At 48.9% G+C, this 20,373-nt stretch overlaps 2 protein-coding genes across 2 annotated transcripts; both read left to right on the plus strand.

The window, feature by feature from the left end:
- Positions 1–1,068: 1,068 nt before the first annotated feature.
- vmn2r1 (vomeronasal 2, receptor 1) lies at positions 1,069–7,378 on the plus strand. Its single transcript, XM_084674806.1, has 13 exons — positions 1,069–1,326; positions 1,528–1,770; positions 2,062–2,253; positions 2,595–2,720; positions 2,878–3,068; positions 3,218–3,338; positions 3,445–3,672; positions 3,908–4,031; positions 4,956–5,116; positions 5,322–5,517; positions 5,662–5,903; positions 6,159–6,358; positions 6,894–7,378. Exons 1-13 carry the CDS (start codon positions 1,069–1,071, stop codon positions 7,216–7,218), a joined length of 2,607 nt encoding a protein of 868 aa, XP_084530932.1. The 3' UTR covers positions 7,219–7,378.
- An 8,285-nt stretch (positions 7,379–15,663) lies between these two features.
- On the plus strand, positions 15,664–19,257 carry LOC146257832 (voltage-gated potassium channel subunit beta-1-like). Its single transcript, XM_084673881.1, has 2 exons — positions 15,664–16,201; positions 19,072–19,257. Exons 1-2 carry the CDS (start codon positions 15,942–15,944, stop codon positions 19,106–19,108), a joined length of 297 nt encoding a protein of 98 aa, XP_084530007.1. The 5' UTR covers positions 15,664–15,941; the 3' UTR covers positions 19,109–19,257.
- The last annotated feature ends 1,116 nt before the right edge of the window (positions 19,258–20,373 follow it).

Raw genomic sequence — 20,373 nt, forward strand, 5'->3', positions numbered from 1 at the left:
CTCTAGCTCGTTCTATGAAACCGTAGCTACAGTAAATGCCTCATGTTATGGCTATATTTCTAATCCGGTCCAGAGACTGGTCAGGAGTCACGCAATTGTTCGAACTCAATTTTGCTTCCCTCAGACTGCTCGGTAGTTCCCGTTTCACAGGCTAAACGAGGCGCTGTTTAATCGAACAAGCCAATAGGCCTTCACTGTAATCAGGGAGGACAGTCATGGAGTGTGTTGAAGGCTGTTTTCTGCTATTTGTGCGGTAGGACTCCCCAGAGGCCTAGTGAAGGCACCTGTCACACAAGAAGCTCTCTATTCTCTCTTGTGTCTTTCACAGTGCCAGCTCCCAGACTCTTCAACAACAACCAGGGCATGGATATTACTGGTATACAATCTAAAAGTCCGTTGTTTTTCGGATTATGCGCCTTTCTTCACTTTTACGCGTCTGTCTCGGCGGAATCTAGCTGCAAACTGAAGGCCAAATTCAACCTTCACGGTTACACAAATGTAGTGAAGAAAAAGGTGGTTGTTGGGGGAATGTTTGCCGTTCACCAGACTGTCGCCTCAACCCCGACAAACACCTCGTCCGTACCACTGTCCCTGGGATGCGAGGGGTGAGTAAAGACTGTTTTCATGGTGCCCTTTGTTAACCTAACGCTATATCTGTAGGCTATCCACTGCAGAATACCCTAATATTTAAATGTGGGGTAAGACCTTTATCGTAATGTAAAAAATAAAAGGCTAGCCTATTAATATGTAGCCTATGAGTGATTAGGCTTTTTAAAATTATTCCATCCACTTGCACATTCAACTATAAGCCTACGGAGGTCAATATTTACAGTTGTTGGCATCCGTGTTGTAAAGGGAATGATGTAGCCTATGATGTAAATAAATGTAAGCCATTTCATCAACACCAATGATTGTAAATGGGCCCTCTGTATTTCGCTGCCTGTAACCGTAAGTTAGTTATATTAGCGACCTCTAGTGGGTATTTTATGTTACGACTTGGATGACGAGAATAAACCCATAGTTCTTTCAAACAGTTTCAACTTCAGGACGTTCCGCTGGACTCAAACGATGCTTTTCGCCATCAATGAAATAAACAAGCGGAAAGACCTCCTTCCTAACACAGACCTGGGATACGTTATCTACGACTCGTGCTTCACCATTTCTAAGGCAGTCGAGGGCACGCTCACCTACCTAACGGGGCAGGAAGAGGCCGTGCCCAACTACCGCTGTGGCTCTGGGCCGCCGCTGGCAGCGCTGGTGGGCGCGGGGGGGTCCGATCTGTCCATCGCCACCGCCAGGATACTGGGGCTGTACCACTTCCCACAGGTGTGTGTGTGTGTGTGAGAGAAAGAGAGCCTGATGTACTTGTTTGATGTGTTTTAATGTGTCTTGTGCGCTACACCAGAAATCACAACAGTCTCAGAGGACATTACATGTTTCTACTACTACTACTGCAGCAAGATGGAGAGGGGTCTTTTATTTTGACTGTATTCCGTCCTCTCTCGCCCCCCTCTCTCCTCCCCGTAGGTGAGTTACTGCTCTTCGTGCTCGGCCCTGGAGAGTAAGTTCCAGTTCCCCACCTTCCTGAGGACCATCCCCAACGACGTCCACCAATCGGAGGCCATGGCTCGCCTGGTGCTGCACTTCGGGTGGACCTGGGTGGGCACCATCGCCGCGGACGACGACTACGGCAAGTACGGCATCAAGGCCTTCAAGGAGCAGGTGGAGGAGGCGGGGGTTTGCATCTCCTTCTCTGAGACTCTGCCCAAGGTGAGGAGGTTCTACTGATTCAGTCCCCATCCCGCTTTTCACCTCGGTTCCTCCCTCCTTCCTCGCCAAAACCACACACGCGTTCCCTCATTGGCCGGGTTTCCCAGATTTATTTAGAAGTTCTTAACGCTAAGAACTTCTGGAACACTCTTAGAACGCTCCTAAGAAGCTCTTACTTAGCGTTAAGAGCTTCTTAACAAATCTGGGAAACCTGGCCATTGTAAATATCAAGGTCAACGTGCTTTTTACACTTTCACGAATCCTCTCCTCCGTCCGTCCGTCCTCCGCCAGGTGAGCTCTCCTGAGGACATCAGACGTATCGTGGACACGGTGGTGGGGTCCACCGCTAAGATCATCGTGGTGTTCTCGTCCGACGTAGACCTGAGTCCCCTGGTGCAGGAGCTGCTGCGGCACAACGTCACCAACCGCACCTGGGTCGCCAGCGAGGCCTGGGTCACCTCCGCTCTCATCAACCGGCCTGGGGTGAGGGGGGCAGGCCTCACACTGGGGGGGTCGGGGGTGGAGGCTAGGTGAGGGGGTCGACCTTGGCTGAAAAAGCCGGTGAGGAGAGTGAGGGGTCATTCTTCAGAGGAACTCAACTATGCTGTGCGTGTGTGTGTAGAGGGGGGCTCAGATGGCTGAGCGGTTAGGGAGTCTGGCTAGTAATCAGAAGGTTGCCTGTTAGATTCTCGGCCGTGCAAAAATGACGTTGTGTCCTTGGGCAAGGCACTTCATCCTACTTGCCTTGGGGGGAATGTCCCTGTACTTACTGTAAGTTGCTCTGGATAAGAGCGTCTGCTAAATGACTAAATGTAAATGTGCAGGTCAGCTCGGTGCTGGGCGGCACCCTGGGGTTCGGGCTGCGGCGTGCTGAGATCCCCGGCCTCCAGCGCTACCTCCTGGACCTGGACCCCTACGACCACTCCCTCTCAGAAGAGTTCTGGCAGAAGGTGTGTACAACATCACCACTCACCTGGACGTCTGTGATGTCCTCCAGATCCCCGACTCACCATAGGCACAACACTCGACCTGCATCCTAACTGACCTACCCAGAACTATGAAGAGGACGCCCTGGTCGTATGTAGTATGTTTGTGTGTTTCCTTCAGGTGTTCAACTGCACGCTAGACTATGGGCTGGCTATGAAGAAGGCCAAGGAGCTGGCCAGGGTGGCAGGGGGTAACGGGACCCTGTACAGGAGTGTGAGGGGGCTGCCTGAAGGGCTGTGCACTGGCAAGGAGTCTCTGGAACGCCTCAATAACACTTACACCGATGTGTCCCAGCTACGCATCACATACAGGTAGGCACACACTCCACACTGCATCACATACAGGTAGGCACACACTCCACACTGCATCACATACAGGTAGGCTCACACTCCACACTGCATCACATACAGGTAGGCACACACTCTACACTGCATCTGTGGTGATGGTCTGGTGTTTGCAGTGTGTATAAGGCGGTGTACGCCGTGGCCCAAGCCCTGCACAACCTGGAGTACTGTGAGCCAGGCAACGGGCCCTTCACCAATAACAGCTGCGCTGACATCAGCAACTTTGAACCCTGGCAGGTCAGAATGTGTTTGTGTGTGCCTTTGTGTACGAGTCCCATTTAAAGATGTCCTCTTTTCGCAGATATGCCCTCCTCTCTAGCTTCTCCTCCTCTCTTTCCTCCAGCTGATGTACTATCTAAAGAACGTAAACGTCACCATCCCTCACACTGGAGAGACCATAGTCTTTAACAACGGCGATGTGGACGGCTATTACGACATCCTCAACTGGCAGATCGACGGTGACGGAGAGATCTCCTACGTGTCCATTGGTCAGTACAACGGCACGGCGCCCCCAGAGGCTCGGATGACCATCAACAACGACTCCATCGTCTGGAGCAACGAAAGGCTGGAGGTGAGATGATCCAACAGCAGCTGTGTGTGTGTGTGTCTGGAGAGCCTGTCATGACAAATAGTTGAAAGAAAAAACAGACATAACCAAAAGGAGGAAGGAAGAGGTGGCCCAAACTGCAATCTCTTCACGGGGCCCGAAATGTGTAGCTGTGCCCCGTCTGTGCACCAGTGTGAGTGTGTATTCCGTTTCTGAACGCTCCACTGACACCCACCCTCATCTCCACGCCGCGTTCCAGCCTCCGCGCTCCCTGTGCAGTGAGAGCTGCCAGCCGGGCACCAGGAAGGGCATCCGGCAGGGGGAGCCGGTCTGCTGCTTCGACTGCCTCCCCTGTGCCGACGGAGAGATCAGCAACTCCACCGGTATGCTGTCCTCCTGTCACTGCACCCCCGTCACTGCACCCCCCTGTCACTGCACCCCCGTCACTGCACCCCCCTGTCACTGTATCCCCCTGTCACTGCACCCCCGTCACTGCACCCCCCTGTCACTGCACCCCCCTGTCACTGCACCCCCCTGTCACTGCACCCCCCTGTCACTGCACCCCCGTCACTGCACCCCCGTCACTGCATCCCCCTGTCACTGCACCCCCCCTGTCACTGCACCCCCCTGTCACTGCACTGCACCCCCGTCACTGCACCCCCTGTCACTGCACCGCCCTGTCACTGCACTGCACCCCCCTCACTGCACCTCGTCACTGCATCCCCATGTCACTGCACCCCCCTGTCACTGCACCCCCCTGTCACTGCACCCCCCTGTCACTGCACCCCCCTGTCACTGCACTGCACCCCCGCCACTGCACCCCGTCACTGCACCCCCCGTCACTGCATTCCCCTGTCACTGCACCCCCTGTCACTGCACCCCCTGTCATTGCACCCCCCTGTCACTGCACCCCCCTGTCACTGCACTGCACCCCCGTCACTGCACCCCCATGTCAATGCACCCCCCTGTCACTGCACTGCACCCCCGTCACTGCAACCCCCTGTCACTGCACCCCCCTGTCACTGCACCCCCCTGTCACTGCACCCCCCTGTTACTGCACCCCCCTGTCACTGCACTCCAATCCCCTGTCACTGCACCCCCTGTCACTGCACTGCACCCCCCCCGGTACTGCACCCCCATGTCACTGCACGCACACTGTATTCACACACTGTTAAATATAAGTTCTAGACTAGTTCAACAGTCTGATTGACCATGGAATGAGCAGTTGAGCTGTGTGTTCTGACTTGTAAGAGGGGTTGACTAGAAAAGGTGTCTGTGACGGTCCTCTCTCCTTCCTCTGGGGCCAGATGCCAGGGAGTGCATCCAGTGTACTGAGGATTACTGGTCCAACCAGGCCCGTGACTCCTGTGTGGCCAAGACCATCGAGTTCCTGGCTTTCAGTGAGCCTCTCGGAATCACCCTCATAGCCATCTCTGCCTTCGGAGCGCTGGTCACTATTGCTGTCGCCGTGAGTGACAGCACATATACCTAACACAAGCACATGCACACACTCTCCTCACGCATAACGCATATACACAACTCTTAACACAACACACACACAACTCTTAACACAACACACACACAAACTACATGCATACTCCAAGCCCCACCTACACACACCAAATACAAACTTTGCAGACTTTGAAGCCCCCCGTTGATTCCTCTCTTGGTAGGTGGTGTTCCTGGTCCACCTGGGCACCCCTCTGGTGAAGGCCAACGATGCCCTGCTCAGCTTCTCTCTGCTCCTCTCCCTGGCGGTCACCTTCCTGTGCTCCATTGTGTTCCTGGGGGAGCCCCAGCACTGGAGCTGCATGACCAGCCAGGTGGCTCTGGCCCTGGGCTTCGCTCTCTGCCTCTCCTCCATCATGGGTGGGTAGAAGACTGTGCCTGTGCCTGTGTGTGTGTGACAGGCAAGATGTATGACTAGTTCATCAACACTCCATCGCTCTCTTGCTTTCTTCATCTCTCTATCTCCATCCCTGGTAATGAGCCGGCGTGTCTGTTGTGCACCAGGTAAGGCGGTGGTGTTGATGCTGAGGGCCAGAGCCCTGAAGGCAGCCAGGGCCAAGGCCAAGGCTGTCTCTAAAGCTGCTGCAGAGGCTGCCGCAGCCAACACACGCCCTGACGTCATCGTCACCAACAGCAACAACAGCAACAGCAACAACAACGACAGTGCAACCAACGGCAACCTTTACGTCGACCCGATCGGTCCTGCCCACCAGAGGGCGATGTGTGTCGTGGCAACGCTTATACAAGTAAATAACACAGTGCTGCTGTTCTCCATAGAAGGACACATACAAATCCAATACATACAACGTAAACAGGCCATGGGGATCTGTATAAGTATGACATCGTAGGAACGTTTAGTTTATGTGTGTAACTTCCTGATAAAAATGCCCGTTATGAAACTCACCTGACACCATCTGAAATCTTGAAAAAATCACATCTTCTTCATGGTGTTTTCTGGATCCTTTTTTAATGGAAGTTAACCGAGATGACCTTTGACCCAGGCGGCAGCGTGCACGGTGTGGCTCATCATCCTCCCGCCGCACCCGGTGAAGAACACCGCGGCGCAGAACGTCAAGATCATCCTGGAGTGTGACGAAGGCTCCATCGTGTTCATCTGCTGCATCTTCGCATACGACATCCTTCTGGCCCTGATTGCCTTTGTCTTCGCCTTCGTGGCGCGGAAACTGGAGGACCACTTCAGGTAGCTAACAAGCTAGCAGAGCTAGCAGAACTAGCAGAAGCTAGCAGAGCTAGTCTTATGTACATTAAACGGTTGACCCACTGTCACAGCTATGATGTCAGTTAGCAGGCGAGCAGTTAAGGTAACATTTAGCAGTTAGTCTGCAAAGCTGTGTTATAGGGGTGGGAATCGTTTGGTACCTCAGGATTCGATTTGAATCAATTCTTAGGGTCACGATAACCGATCGAAAACCGATTCACGATTTTCCCGAGCAAAAAAAAAAAAACATCACAAAAAGAAATCGATTCACATAAATTTGTGAATTTATACCTCTACTGTGTTAGAATGCTAGCATTGTTCTCTACAACTGTATCCTGAATTGTTTGAACACTACAGCAATAACTAGCAACCTACTCCAGACTTTAGATTACCTTTAGATTAGTGAGTTCTAAATATTTCCGACGGTCCTCAACAGCATGTTATTTTCCCAAAACGGTAGCTAGCTAGCAACTCCAAACTTAAAGGTATAAAAACAATCCCTCACCTCTGGTTTCAGTGAGGCCAAGTGCATGACGTTCGGGATGCTGGTTTTCTTCATTGTGTGGATCTCCTTCGTGCCTGCCTACCTCAGCACGCGAGGCAAGTTCATGGTGGCCGTCCAGATCTTTGCCATCCTGGCCTCCAGCTTCGGCCTGCTAGCTTGCATCTTCCTGCCCAAGGTCTACGTCCTGCTGGTGAAGCCTGAGCGCAACACGGAGGAGATGATTCGTCCTCGCGTCAAGATACGGGACGGCTCCTCCACTGGTACCTCCGCGTCACTGACCACCACCGCTACGGAGATGAACGCCACCACCATGTCTACAGTGGCCCTGGATGACTAGGGTTAAGATATCGACATATACGTTCATATATATATATACATATTCATATATACATATCAATGACTCGCACTTCATTGGTTATTGTTTGTTTCATACCAGTGGGCATAGTGCGAATTATACAATCACAATCGGGGGGGTCAGAAATAAATAAATATCAATCGCTGGGGTCAACTTCTTCTCCAGGGCGTAAAGTAATATTTACGGTTACAGGTAAGAACGATATATAAATGTATGGACCCCCCCGACCTGTTGTTTTTGCCTCTTTTGGGGGGGGGGTCCAAGTATAAGCGCAGCTAGTTCTGGCAGGGCAATCGGGCAGCGCGCGTCAGTCATTTAACGGGGACGTAAGGCGTCTTACTCCACCTTCCTTTACTCCACCCACTACCACACCCATGTTAGCAGCGCATATCCATTGGGCCACGTCCGATAAGGCGTCTTTACAAGACGCGCGGATATGCACACACTCACCCCGGTCTTTGTATGATCAGTGCTGCTGCCGCCCTCCACCGTCCCCTTCTCCCCCATGCTGTCTGTTTGTTCTATCCTTCCGGGGGATTATATCTCTGCTCCCTGCATCATATGTCATGTAGCCTATGTATGTGTTGCATCGAGGAGGCAGGGAGTGCTTCCCTTAGATCATCCACTCCGCCAAAGTTAAATCTACATGTCCATGTCATGTAACAATAAATGCTCAAATCTAATACGTGATTGTCTTGACTGAACTTAATTAGAGGGGTCAAACCCCTCCCAAGCCCCCGTTGTAATTCGCATCCTGCCAGTGGGAGTAATCTTCAGTTCTCAGGAAGTAGCTAAACTACATTTACATACATATTTAGCTGCAGTATGTACTGTTAAGCTAAATGTATCTACAATTTCTAAGAAAATAACTCAAACGTTTTCTTAGGATTTTTGAAGCAATAAATATTTTGTCAATTAATAAACTACATTTTTGGATTGATCAGACTAGTAGTCAGTTGAAGGTGATTGATATGGTATAGTAGCTTGAGGGGGAAAGTCTTGGTTCTGTGTTGATCATTTAGAAAGCTACTGTTGTTTTCTTGTGCCTTCCCATCTTAGTTCTAGAACCATCTTTCTGTATAACAGGTGAAAATGTAAGTTAACCACACTGTGAATGTCTTCATAGAAAATAAACATTTATTGGATTCTCAGATATCCCCATTGTATGTTTGTTTTGTCTTCAACTGCTACTAGAATTGTAATCGACATTTCTAAAAAATAATGGATTACCCAATTGTCGATGGCTAACAGACTGTTAAACTGTTAACGCTATGCTAAGATATCCACGCACAGATTTTAGAAGCCTCCTGGTTCAATAGGATCCAACTGCAGTGCCCCATCCTCAGGCCCCTATAAACCGGAACTCTCTCCCCGCCCTTGTATGGAAGCAAATCAGTGACACAATGTTTTAAATTCACCTCTTTGAAATTGAAATATAAATGTATTTCAAGGTATAGAAAAAAAAGAATTGTGATTAAAAAAAAGATTACCCTCCTGCTTACACAATAAGCTCCAATCTTTTCTTTATCTCACACACTCTCTCTCTCTCTGTCTGTCTCTTTCTCATTCTTTACCTTGCTCCCTCTCTTTCCCTCTGGTCTCCCTCCTCACTTCACCTGTTTCAACTTTTACACACCATGAATCCAGTGTGGAAAGTTGTCAAGGCATGCAGCTGTGTGTATTTGTGTGTTTGTATATATGCGTGCGGAAATGCATGGTCCCACTTTCCACGAATCGGAGATGGTCGTAATTGTAATAGTCGACCTGGATCTGCCATAAATTCTGTCGTTGACAGATCAGTGATGGAATGTGCCAGGAGAATTTACAGAGGTCAACTGGTGAGCTGCACTGGATCAATGACTCTAAATCTATTTCTGAGCATCTACCACACTCAATGCCTTATGAGTGAGAGTTTGTGTGTGTGTGTGTGTGTGTGTCTGTTAAGGTCTGTTTTTCAGACGCATCGGAACATTGTGATCTGAGGACTTGTACACAGATGTGGCTGCTTGACACAAGATAATGTGTGTGTGTTTGTGTGTCTGTGTGTGTGCGGGTGTTTGTGTGCATGCGATGACTAGGCATCTGCTTACAATCTGAATGTAAACTATAATGTGAAGCATGCCTGTCACGCCTCACACATCGACAGAATCACACCTTCAGGGATCTGTTTCAGTGTGTGTGTGTGTGTGTGTGTGTGTGTGAATATGATCTCTGTCATGACATCAGCAGAGTGTTGGCAGACAGGTCATAAATCACCCAGGCTACTGATGCTGCTCAGTCCTATTATCAAAAAGGTTGGACAAAGATGTCTAAAATCTTTACTCCAATTTCCTGCATTGTCAAAACTCCCTCCAGCACTTTTGAAACTCAAAAAACGCTGTGTCATCCCCACGCGTGCCCAAACTTCCTCCCCACACAGGAAGTTGCTTCCTGACAGTCCATGCTTAAATCCTCTGGATGATTGATAATAACATAAGACACAGTGACACACTGTAAATGAGTCTGGGAGATGCGGCCAACAAACAGGCAAACACACTCACTGGGACACACACACACTGACACACACACACTGACACACACACACACACACACACACACACACACACTGACACACACACACACACACTGACACACACACACTGACACACACTGACACACACACACTGACACACACACACACACACTGACACACACACACACACACACACACACACACACACACACACACACACACACTGACACACACACACACACACACTGACACACACACACACACACACTGACACACACACACACTCACTGGGACACACACACACACACACACACTGACACAGCACTGTTTACCGACTTACGACTTCTGAATCCCTAATGAAAATAGAGGAAGAACCGACAAACACTTAATCGCTTAGCAACAGACACTCAAGAGACGCAGTGTTGTCAAGGTGATTGCTGAGATGAGATCGACTGCTCTGCCCTTGTGATTAATCATTGTAGCAACTGTGTTTGGGTGAGCTCACTTAAGCGTCCTTCAACAACTTCAGTCCAAAACTTTGTCCGACCTCTTTGTGTGTTTGTGTTTAGTACAGGTCTCTCCTACATTCCCTCTACATCATCTGGTTAATAAAGGAGAGTATTGGCTGTCTAACGTCCACCCTGCTTTAACTTTGCCTGACAGCTTCTTTTGACCAGCTTGTCAATAATATTGCAGTCAACCACTGGATGACAGCTGGACGAGGACAGCCCTATGGAGCATTCTCATGTCATTCCCTCGAAACACATCATTCGTTGTTTAATTCTAATGGATCTTACAGAACAAGTCTGTCATTTAGAAGGGCATGTTGTTATCTGGAGGGACCCCGTACAGTCACAGCATCTGGGTGTGGAGGGACCCTGTACAGTCACAGCATCTGGGTGTGGAGGGACCCTGTACAGTCACAGCATCTGGGTGTGGAGGGACCCTGTACAGTCACAGCATCTGGGTGTTGAGGGACCCTGTACAGTCACAGCATCTGGGTGTGGAGGGACCCTGTACAGTCACAGCATCTGGGTGTGGAGGGACCCTGTACAGTCACAGCATCTGGGTGTGGAGGGACCCTGTACAGTCACAGCATCTGGGTGTGGAGGGACCCTGTACAGTCACAGCATCTGGGTGTGGAGGGACCCTGTACAGTCACAGCATCTGGGTGTGGAGGGACCCTGTACAGTCACAGCATCTGGGTGTGGAGGGACCCTGTACAGTCACAGCATCTGGGTGTGGAGGGACCCTGTACAGTCACAGCATCTGGGTGTGGAGGGACTGGGGTTCTGGCTGCTTTTCTCCCTGTAGATCGCTTGTTCTTTTTGACAGGTTTTCTTTGAGTTTGGGAAGAACGTTTTTGCACTTCTCGAACCCACACATGTACACACGCACACACACACACACACACACACTTACACTCACGTTCACACACACACACTTACACTCACGTTCACACACACACACAGTCCCTCAGTTGTAGCTGTCATTACCCCTGTTCATTACGTAAAGCCTGCGGGTGTTTCAAATGTATGTCTAACTTTAGGAAATGAATCTGAATGGAGTAAGGGAGCTGCACTTGGTAAACAAGTAAAATAGAGTAGAACATTGATTTGAGGCGCAGCCACAGAGATTGAACATGATTGAAATTGTATTTGTGTATGTGCACCAACCAATACACCACCAATACACCACAACCAATAGACCACCATCGGTCTGGGCAGATATAGAGTATGACCTTGGTGTGTCTGTGCATGTGAGTGTGTGTGCATGTGTGTGTGCATGTGAGTGTGAGTGTGTGTCTAACCACTCTCAATTTATTTTAGTGCGACCCCTTCTTCTGCTTTCCTCCTTGGCCTCCCTCCCTCCCTCCCTCCCTCCCTCCCTCCCTCCCTCCCTCCCTCCCTCCCTCCCTCCCTCCCTCCCTCCCTCCCTCCCTCCCTCCCTCCCTCCCTCCCTCCCTCCCTCCCTCCCCTCACCCTCCCTCCCTCCCTCCCTCCCTCCCCTCACCCTCCCTCCCTCCCCTCACCCTCCCTCCCTCCCTCCCTCCCTCCCTCCCCTCACCCTCCCTCCCTCCCTCCCTCCCCTCACCCTCCCTCCCTCCCCTCACCCTCCCTCCCTCCCTCCCCTCACCCTCTTCTACATTCCATCATCCCCCTTTCGTTCTCTCCTCTCTGCATCCATTCGTTCACTGTCATCCTAGAGTGTTCTATGCTTGTCTAATAGAGTTGATGGTGGCTGTACAGAGATGTAAGATAGGCCAGAGGCTGTGCTGGTTTGGAGGAGATATGACTGCAGGAAACAGCTCTGTGTGGGGATTTACAGGGCTGTAACTGTAATGTAGAGGATATTGAAACAGGAATATGCTCCTCTTCACTCTCTGTAATGGAATATGTTCCTGGTGTGTGTGTGTGTGTGTGTTTCTGCATTGATTGGATTTCTGTGCTTGACTGAAAGTGGAGGAAATAGTGTGATCAAAAAAGTTGCTGACCACATATCCATCTTGTCACCGGCTTCTTTGGTTTTATCCTCCATCCAATCACCAATCACCTTTGTCACACACACATGAAGACGCACACACACACATGAAGTGTATGCACACAGGAGCTGCTGATGGTGACTGTCTGGTCTCTCTGTTTCTTCTTTGTTTATGTCTGGCTCATCTCTCTCTCTCTCTCTCTCTCTCTCTCTCTCTCTCTCTCTCTCTCTCTCTCTCTCTCTCTCTCTCTCTCTCTCTCTCTCTCTCTCTCTTTGTCTCTCTCTTTGTCTCTCTCTTTGTCTCTCTCTTTGTCTCTCTCTTTGTCTCTCTCTTTGTCTCTCTCTCTCTCTCTCTCTCTGTCTGTCTGTCTGTCTGTCTATCTGTCTGCTCAGGCCAGAGCTGTTTGATCAGGTGTTGTAGGCTCTGTGTGTGTATGTTGTGTGTGTGAGTATGTGTCGGTGTCTCGTGTGTGTATCATGCGTGTGTGTGGCAGTGTGTGTGTGTGGGTACAGAGTGTAGAGTATCCGTGTCTAGTGAGCCAGTCCTCTCTTGACGCACACCTGGGGTTTCCCTGGTGTCCATGGACTGAGGTTTCTTTCTCTATTACAGCAAGGTCACCCAGAGAGTCTGCACGACGGTATCTCATTCCCCTCCTACTGACCGCTCTCTACATATCTAGCTCTTTGTCTCTCTATCTAGGTCTGTTTCACTTTCACCCTGTCTGTCTGTCTCTCTGTGTATTCTTCTTTTTTGGCTGTTACATTAGTCATATGGGTCTTGTTCTCGGCCGTTCAACCACTTTCAATAGAGTAATGTCAACTTTGACGAAGGGCAAGACATAGAGCTACTCCCCACATGGGCGGTGGCAGGGTAAGGCTGGCTGGGCTACAGCCACAACAAGACTTGTGTTAGCCTCACCATGAAACAAGCAAGAACATTGTGTATTCTACTGTGTATGTATTCACATTGAAATTCAGACTTTGATTTGAGCCCCCATGACTGTATGGATTACTTAATTAGTGTTGAATATAACACACATTTTTTTAACCTTTCGAAACGTTGTCGAAAATCTTTGTAAAACCTTTTAGAAACGTTTTTCCTCATAAAATGATTTTTTTTTTTATCATTCAAACCCCCCCCCCCTCACCACACACACACACACACTTACTAGCAGGTGGGTACCATCACATATCCCTACCTGCCTGGGAGTCATCATGCTCTCATTACTGGTCTTAATTATTCACCGCTGACTCTGCCTCACTCTGCCTCACATTTTTCACTTGACCCTCCAGCAGGAGGTGTCTTCTTACTGCTGTCGTCCTGAGAGGCAGCGAGACCAGCGCAGCCAGAGCCACACGTCTCACCGTGTCAATCTGTGATCAAACTGCTGTTCCCAGGTAACCCAGGTAACCCCTCAATCATCTCCTTGAACGTCAAACGTTCTAACTTCAATTGAAAAGTTTCTTCATTAACAACTGTGCTTCATGGGCTGAATCTTCTTGATGAGGGTGCCTCAGGTAAATGAAGGCGCGCTCACACTGCAGGTGTACTGGCTACTTGTAATGCAGAATGAATCCTGAGATGTCCAGGCTGTCATCCGTATCAGTAGAGTACACAGTGCTTCATCTGATCTTTACCTCTGGCCATGCAAGCTGGCATTTTCATCTTCCAGCTTTTGAACTCAGACTCAAGAACTGCGTCAAATCTCTCTCACTCTCTCTCTCTGTCTCTCTCTGTCTCTCTCTCTCTCTCTCTCTCTCTCTGTCTCTCTCTCTCTTGCTCTCTCTCTTGCTCTCTCTCTCTCTCCCCCTCTCTCTCTCTTTCTTAATGGAGGGACTTTGCTGAACTTGTAGTACTGCCACACTGATGTTGTGCTGAGTTATAGCTGTCTGAGCCATGTGCTCTCCAGCCCCCCGGACGTGACAGGAATACACATCTCTACACACTTCCTCCCTGGGCCAGAGACCATGACTGAGCGAGTCCATCTGCAAAGTCCTTCCCCTCACCTTCAGATGAGACACTTTCTTGAGAGTTATTTCCCCTCCCCCCACCTCCCCTGGTGCTGTCAAGCAAGAAATAAAGTTATTGGGAGAAACAATCTGCAGGGAGAATATTAAAGACTTCTAAAAAGTTGAGTGGGAGAATTTACAGAGCTCGTTCAGTGGCAAATGCAGCAAAACCATGTTACACACTCAAACACACACGCACACACACACACGCGCACATGCTCGCACACACACACACGCATACACAGTGGGGTTGTTTGGATTGGTACCATCTGCATGGTCATTACCCTATGCGAAAGCTTTGTGCTTAAAATGGCTGCAATTACCTTGATGAAAAAGCCGTGATATGATGTTGCTTTCTGCGTGCCTCCCCTGGGTATGTTTAATGCTCCGTTTGGTTCTCTCTGTCTTTATGACCACACTCATCATTTTATGGGCAGAGATGATTCTGTCTCCTTTCTGCTGTAGAGGCAGTCTGGAAAACCAACAAGGGTTAGTGCTTTGGCCCTGTGTTGAGGCCTCGGGCGAATGTGTGTGTCTCTGTGTGTGTGTCTCTGTGTGTGTGTGTCTCTGTGTGTGTGTCTCTGTGTGTGTGTGTTTCTGTGTGTGTGTGTCTCTGTGTGTGTGTCTCTGTGTGTGTGTGTCTCTGTGTGTGTGTGTCTCTGTGTGTGTGTGTCTCTGTGTGTGAGTGTGTGTGTGTGGAAGCAGTTGAGTGTGAAGGTGGCATTCGTGCCTGTCCCACAGTAAAACTTTGTTCTTGTGACACGTGGAATGGTGTTAAGACTCAGACACTCAAGATGTTCGTATGGAGTAAAGATAGACTTTTAATCGTTAAAGCAGCCTCTGTTAGTGTGTGTGTGTCTGAGCTGAGTTATTGTGTTAAGGGTTTGTCCCTCAAACAGTCCTGGTTTATAGGGTGGGTTCCTGGCCACACACTTCGGTGTCTCTCTGCTAACAATGCTATGAGTGTGTGTGTGTGTGTGTGTTTAACCCTTGTGCTGCCTTCAGGCTATTGTGAACCTTCGGGTCAATGTGACCCATCGTCGTGTTGCGACAACTTTACCGAACACAAAAATAAAGTGAAGCATTTTCTTCTAACCTATGCGCTGTGGGGGTTCTGAGATAGCGCAAAGGTTAAAAGAACATGTTTCACTTTATTTTTGTGTTCGGTAAAGTTGTCGCAAGGGTTAAAAGATGTGTGTGTGTGTACTTTGGAGCTTGCGTTTGAAGTTTTGGGTGTATGTGACACCCTGGCATGTCAGACTCCTTCCCCACAGGCTGGTGACGAGATAAGAAAACAGGATCCAGTTTCAGTCTGAGGACATGTGACATATATAAGAGAGGAGAGGACAGTGCAGAGAGACACATAGAGAGAGACAGAGAGAGAGACACAGACACAGAGAGAGAGATACAGAGGGAGAGGGAACGAAAGAGAGCGAGAAAGGGAGAGACAACTAAAGATACACATCTCAATGAAAAGGCGAGTAAAGAGTATAAAAAAGAGCAAGAGAGACTCTGCGAGGGATGCCCGGAACCAGACAAACAGCGGAGGACAGATTAGCCTCTTAACCACCTGCACATTCACAATCACCGCAGATGTTGCCATGACCACCTCTCCGTAGAACTTGTCAACTTCTAGAGAGGGGCTGTCGCTAAGGAAGCCCCCTCCCTTCCCTCACTCGTCCTCCCAGGGGTCCAGGCGGTCATGCTGGCGGCGCGGAGCAGCGGGCCCCCTCTCCCGCCCAAGGTCCACAGGAAGCAGTCAGTGGCCTCGCTCGGCGGGTCCCGAGTCCACAGGAACTCCCAGGATGGCAGCAAGGACAGGCGCAGTTCCCTCGCCAACCAGGGGGCGCCGCAGAGACGCAAAGCAGCCATGGTCCGAGAGATGGAGACCGTCTGGTACCTGAAGACGTTGGGGCTGGGGAGGGAGGACTCGGTAGCGTGCAGGACAGGAATGCCATACAGGTGAGTTACACAGAGAGAGAGATAGAGGGAGAGAGAGAGAGAGTGTGTGTGTTGGAGTAGTAGACGAATGTGTGAAATTGCAGGCCGAATATGTCCCTTTCACATCAACAAACTAAAACTGTTCTGACTGTTTAAGTGAGGCTTAAACAGACTGCCGCTGTGTGGAAAACTTGCTGTTGGCTTTGATTCATGGTGTCAAGATTTAAGAGTTTCAAGTGAGTCTCAAGTGTCACATGCTGGCATTATCCAGCTGTCTCAAATACACACACACACACACACACACTCACATACACACACACTCACACAATTCTATACACACTGGACAGGAAAACCAAAGGCTTTCATCCACATCCATCTCAACCATGTGGTAATCTCCATGTGTTAACACTGGACTTGTCACGTGTGTGTGTGTGTGTCGGTCTATCTGTGTTTGCTTGTGTGTGTGTGTGTGTGTGTGACCGTGTGCTTGCAGCCACCTGAGTGTGAAAATATCTGCACACCAACTTGTCCTCAGCGAACATGAGTGAGCTCTGATGACAAACACGTCTTATCCCGTCTGCTGCGCGGGCGTGTTTTCTGCTGTGTTTTCTGCTGTGTTCTTGTGCCGCACAAGTCGAGGATCTGCAGCCCAATGGCTATCTGGTGGTGGCATGGAGCCTGCCCTCCCATGTAGGGCTGGGTGTTGACATGGCAATGCTGCCATGGTAACACAACACCCAGAAGAGGGGCTCAGAGGGAGAGAGAGGGATGGTGGGCAGAGGGAGAGAGAGACTGGTCTGATTATGATGATCTCATTTCTCAGAAAAAGGGCAACAAATTCGTATTTTCTTATTTCTCACTGTAAGACCCCATCTGTCCATCGCTTTAGTTTTCCCCAAATTCCTAATCCGACCCTGTCTCCTCTCTGTCTCCTCGCCATTTCAGCAGACACTCTTATCCAGAGCGACTTCCAGTAAGTACAAGGACAGTCCCCCCGAGGCAAGCAATGTAAAGTCTAAATGCCTTGCCCAAGGACACGCGGCCAGGAATTGAACCGACAACCTTCCAATTAATAGCCGGATTCCCTAACCGCTCACCCATCTGACCCCCCCTCTCTGTCTCCTCGCTCCCCTCTGTGCTCACGGTTCAGTTAAAGATCTTAACACGGTACAGTGAGGGAGCAGAGTATAGATGAGGTCAAACAAAGGTGTATTTTTTTCTCCCAACCTGCAAGAATATGGAGATTGTGGCCACATATTATAATATGAAGTCAGTTCTTTAGGACTCTTAAGGTTTGAGACCCAACCACAGCACAGTGCCAGACTGACTGACAAGACAAGGGGTCCGGTTTAGATGTTTGAGATCTGACCACAGCATGCTTCAGAGAGTGTGGTGAGTGTGGAGGTTGTGAGAGTATGACACATGACACCTGTCCGTGCCGCGCAGGTCCCAGCAGCTTGATTTGTTGGCCCGTAAAAAAGGATGGAGAGCGTTCGTGCGTTGGGTGACAGACTGACAGGTGCGGCAGGAGAGCGGTGTGTGTGTGTGATCCAGCTGCTATGAGAACAAGTAAAAAACACTGTGGTATAAATCAGTATAATATTAGCCCTGCTCACGACCTTGATGAACACACACACACACACACAGACAGAGACAAAACATATCTGTAGAATGTAACACATTAAAACAAAATGTACACTGATATGTTTTTCACAGATATAGGGATTGGCCTTGGACCTATGGTTAATTTATTTTTTGTCTCCACACTTTAGATTAATCTTTAATTTCTCTCTCGAGGTACAGTAATTAGCTGGGTTAAGGAGGTGTGAGTGGAGTGTGATTATATCTGTCGTGGGACTTAAAGCCAGGGGCATGATGACATCATTAATAACTTCATGGATTGACCTAGAAAGACAGCAGAACCACTCTAGTGTCTCACTAACCAACTTTACACACAGAAGCATACACACACCCGTCTCACACACACACACACACACACACACACACACACACACACACACACACACACACACACATACCCTAACTGACTGCCAGGTCTCCTCAGTGTCTTAGCAAAGCTGACACTGAAACCAAGCGTATGGTGCCTGAATATGTATTCTCTCTCTCGCTCTCTTATATATTGGAATCAGAACAATGGTATTGTGCTATCCTAATAACACTGTAAGCGATACTCATTTGAAACTAGGGCAGAACAGATGCAGGGATGGTCTTTCTTATTGAAATGATCTATAATTAGCTAGCATGTCTCTTAATCAGTCCGCTTTCCTGGTAAACACTGCATGTTGCCACCTGGCTGTTGTTAAACAGCAGAAACAGCCTATAATGTCTGTATAAATAAGCAATAAAGTTTTGTGTTCAATTGTATTTGCAATGAACCCTGGTGTGAAAACCTACCCTCAAGATGGCCAGATGATGAACCACAGAAAGAGAGAGACATAGAAAGAGAGAGAGATAGAGAGAGAGATACAACCTCTCCATCCCTTTCTCTTCCTCCCTTTCTCTGTCTCTCTCCTTAAAGAGGAGGATCTCATCTGTTCCTCTGGAGAACATCCTACAGAGGAGAGGGATCATATCTCTCTCTCAGAGCACGGGGGTGGATTCCTGTGCTTATTAGTGTCCCCACCGGCCTGCTTCTCTCTCTCTCCCTCCCTCCCTCCCTCCCCTCTCCCCCCACTCTCTCTCTCCCTCTCCCTCTCCCTCCTCTCTCTCCCTCTCTCCTCCTCTCTCCCTCTCTCCCCCTCTCTCTCTCTCTCCCTCCTCTCTCTCCCTCTCCCCCCTCTCTCCCCCTCTCCCTACTCTCCCTCTCTCTCTCCCCCTCTCCCTCCTCTCTCTCCCTCTCCCCCCTCACTCCCCCTCTCCCCCTCTCTCAGGGTATTCCTGACAGTGACTCACCACTCTCAGTTGTAGGAGTCTGTTGCCAACATGGGAGGTCTCAGGAAGGGAGAAGAGAGGACAAAGAGAGAAGGAGAAACTAAAGTGAAAGATAACTCTGAATAACGTGTCCTTGGAGGGAAACCCTCCGTGTCTAAAGTTACATAAAGAAACAACTGTAATGATGTAGGTCCTCTGTTCTTTCTCTACTCTGTTCTGATCGACTCTACTTTACTCTGTTCTGATTGACTCTATGTTGCTCAGTTCTGATTGACTCTACTTTACTCTGTTCTGATTGACTCTATGTTGCTCTGTTCTGATTGACTCTACTTTACTCTGTTCTGATTGACTCTATGTTGCTCTGTTCTGATTGACTCTACTTTACTCTGTTCTGATTGACTCTACTTTACTCTGTTCTGATTGACTCTACTTTACTCTGTTCTGATTGACTCTACTTTACTCTGTTCTGATTGACGTTTGATTGATGTGTGCGTGCGTGCGCGCGTGTGTGTACACATGTGTAACTGAATGTCCAATATCTATTAATACTCTGTAAACACACGCCAGTGTTACATCATCACAGCTGACATTCCTGCTGATAAGCAGGATCACTTTTTCCACTGATCTGTACAACAGACACAGCAGTGTGTGTGTGTGTGTGTGTGTGTGTGTAGATGTGTGTGTATGCTTGCGTGCATATACTTGGAAAGACACCTCACTGTCACATGCAGTAGTTTAGACAAGCCTTAAGAGGTTCATGTTCTCTGCATCCTGAAGTTTCCCTTCCAACCGTTATGGACGTCACCTCTGGAGAGGCAGAGAGAGCATGGCAGCCAACTATCTACTGAAAGTATCAATGATCTACAGTTTGCACATTGTTTACAGTTTGTACATTGAATGTTGTGGCCAGTATTTTTGACACTTACCAAAGTCAGTTTATTGTACATTTTGTTTGTTAGTTGTTTGATTTTTGGGTTTTCCTGTTGGTGGTTTAATTTGGTTGGTTATAATTATTGATGGAAGTGGTTTAGGTTCAGGCATCTCGAAGAACTGCAGTGGTTTTCATTTGACTAGAGGAAATAATGAAAGTAATGGCCTCTATGACACTTCTTCCATAGGCAAAGTTAAGTCATGAAATTCTTGACACTGATATGTTATACTCATGTCAAGATGGAAATAAATCTATTAGACATGTTTAATTTGTGTATATGAACTGAAGCCCTTACCTGTCTGATACTATTCAGCCTGAGAAGTATAGCATCGGACTTAAGTGTGATTTATATTTATGCCTGTGACTGTGT

Source organism: Hypomesus nipponensis, chromosome 15 (assembly GCF_054491055.1).
Source record: "Hypomesus nipponensis isolate SF chromosome 15, ASM5449105v1, whole genome shotgun sequence".
Lineage (NCBI taxonomy): Eukaryota > Metazoa > Chordata > Actinopteri > Osmeriformes > Osmeridae > Hypomesus > Hypomesus nipponensis.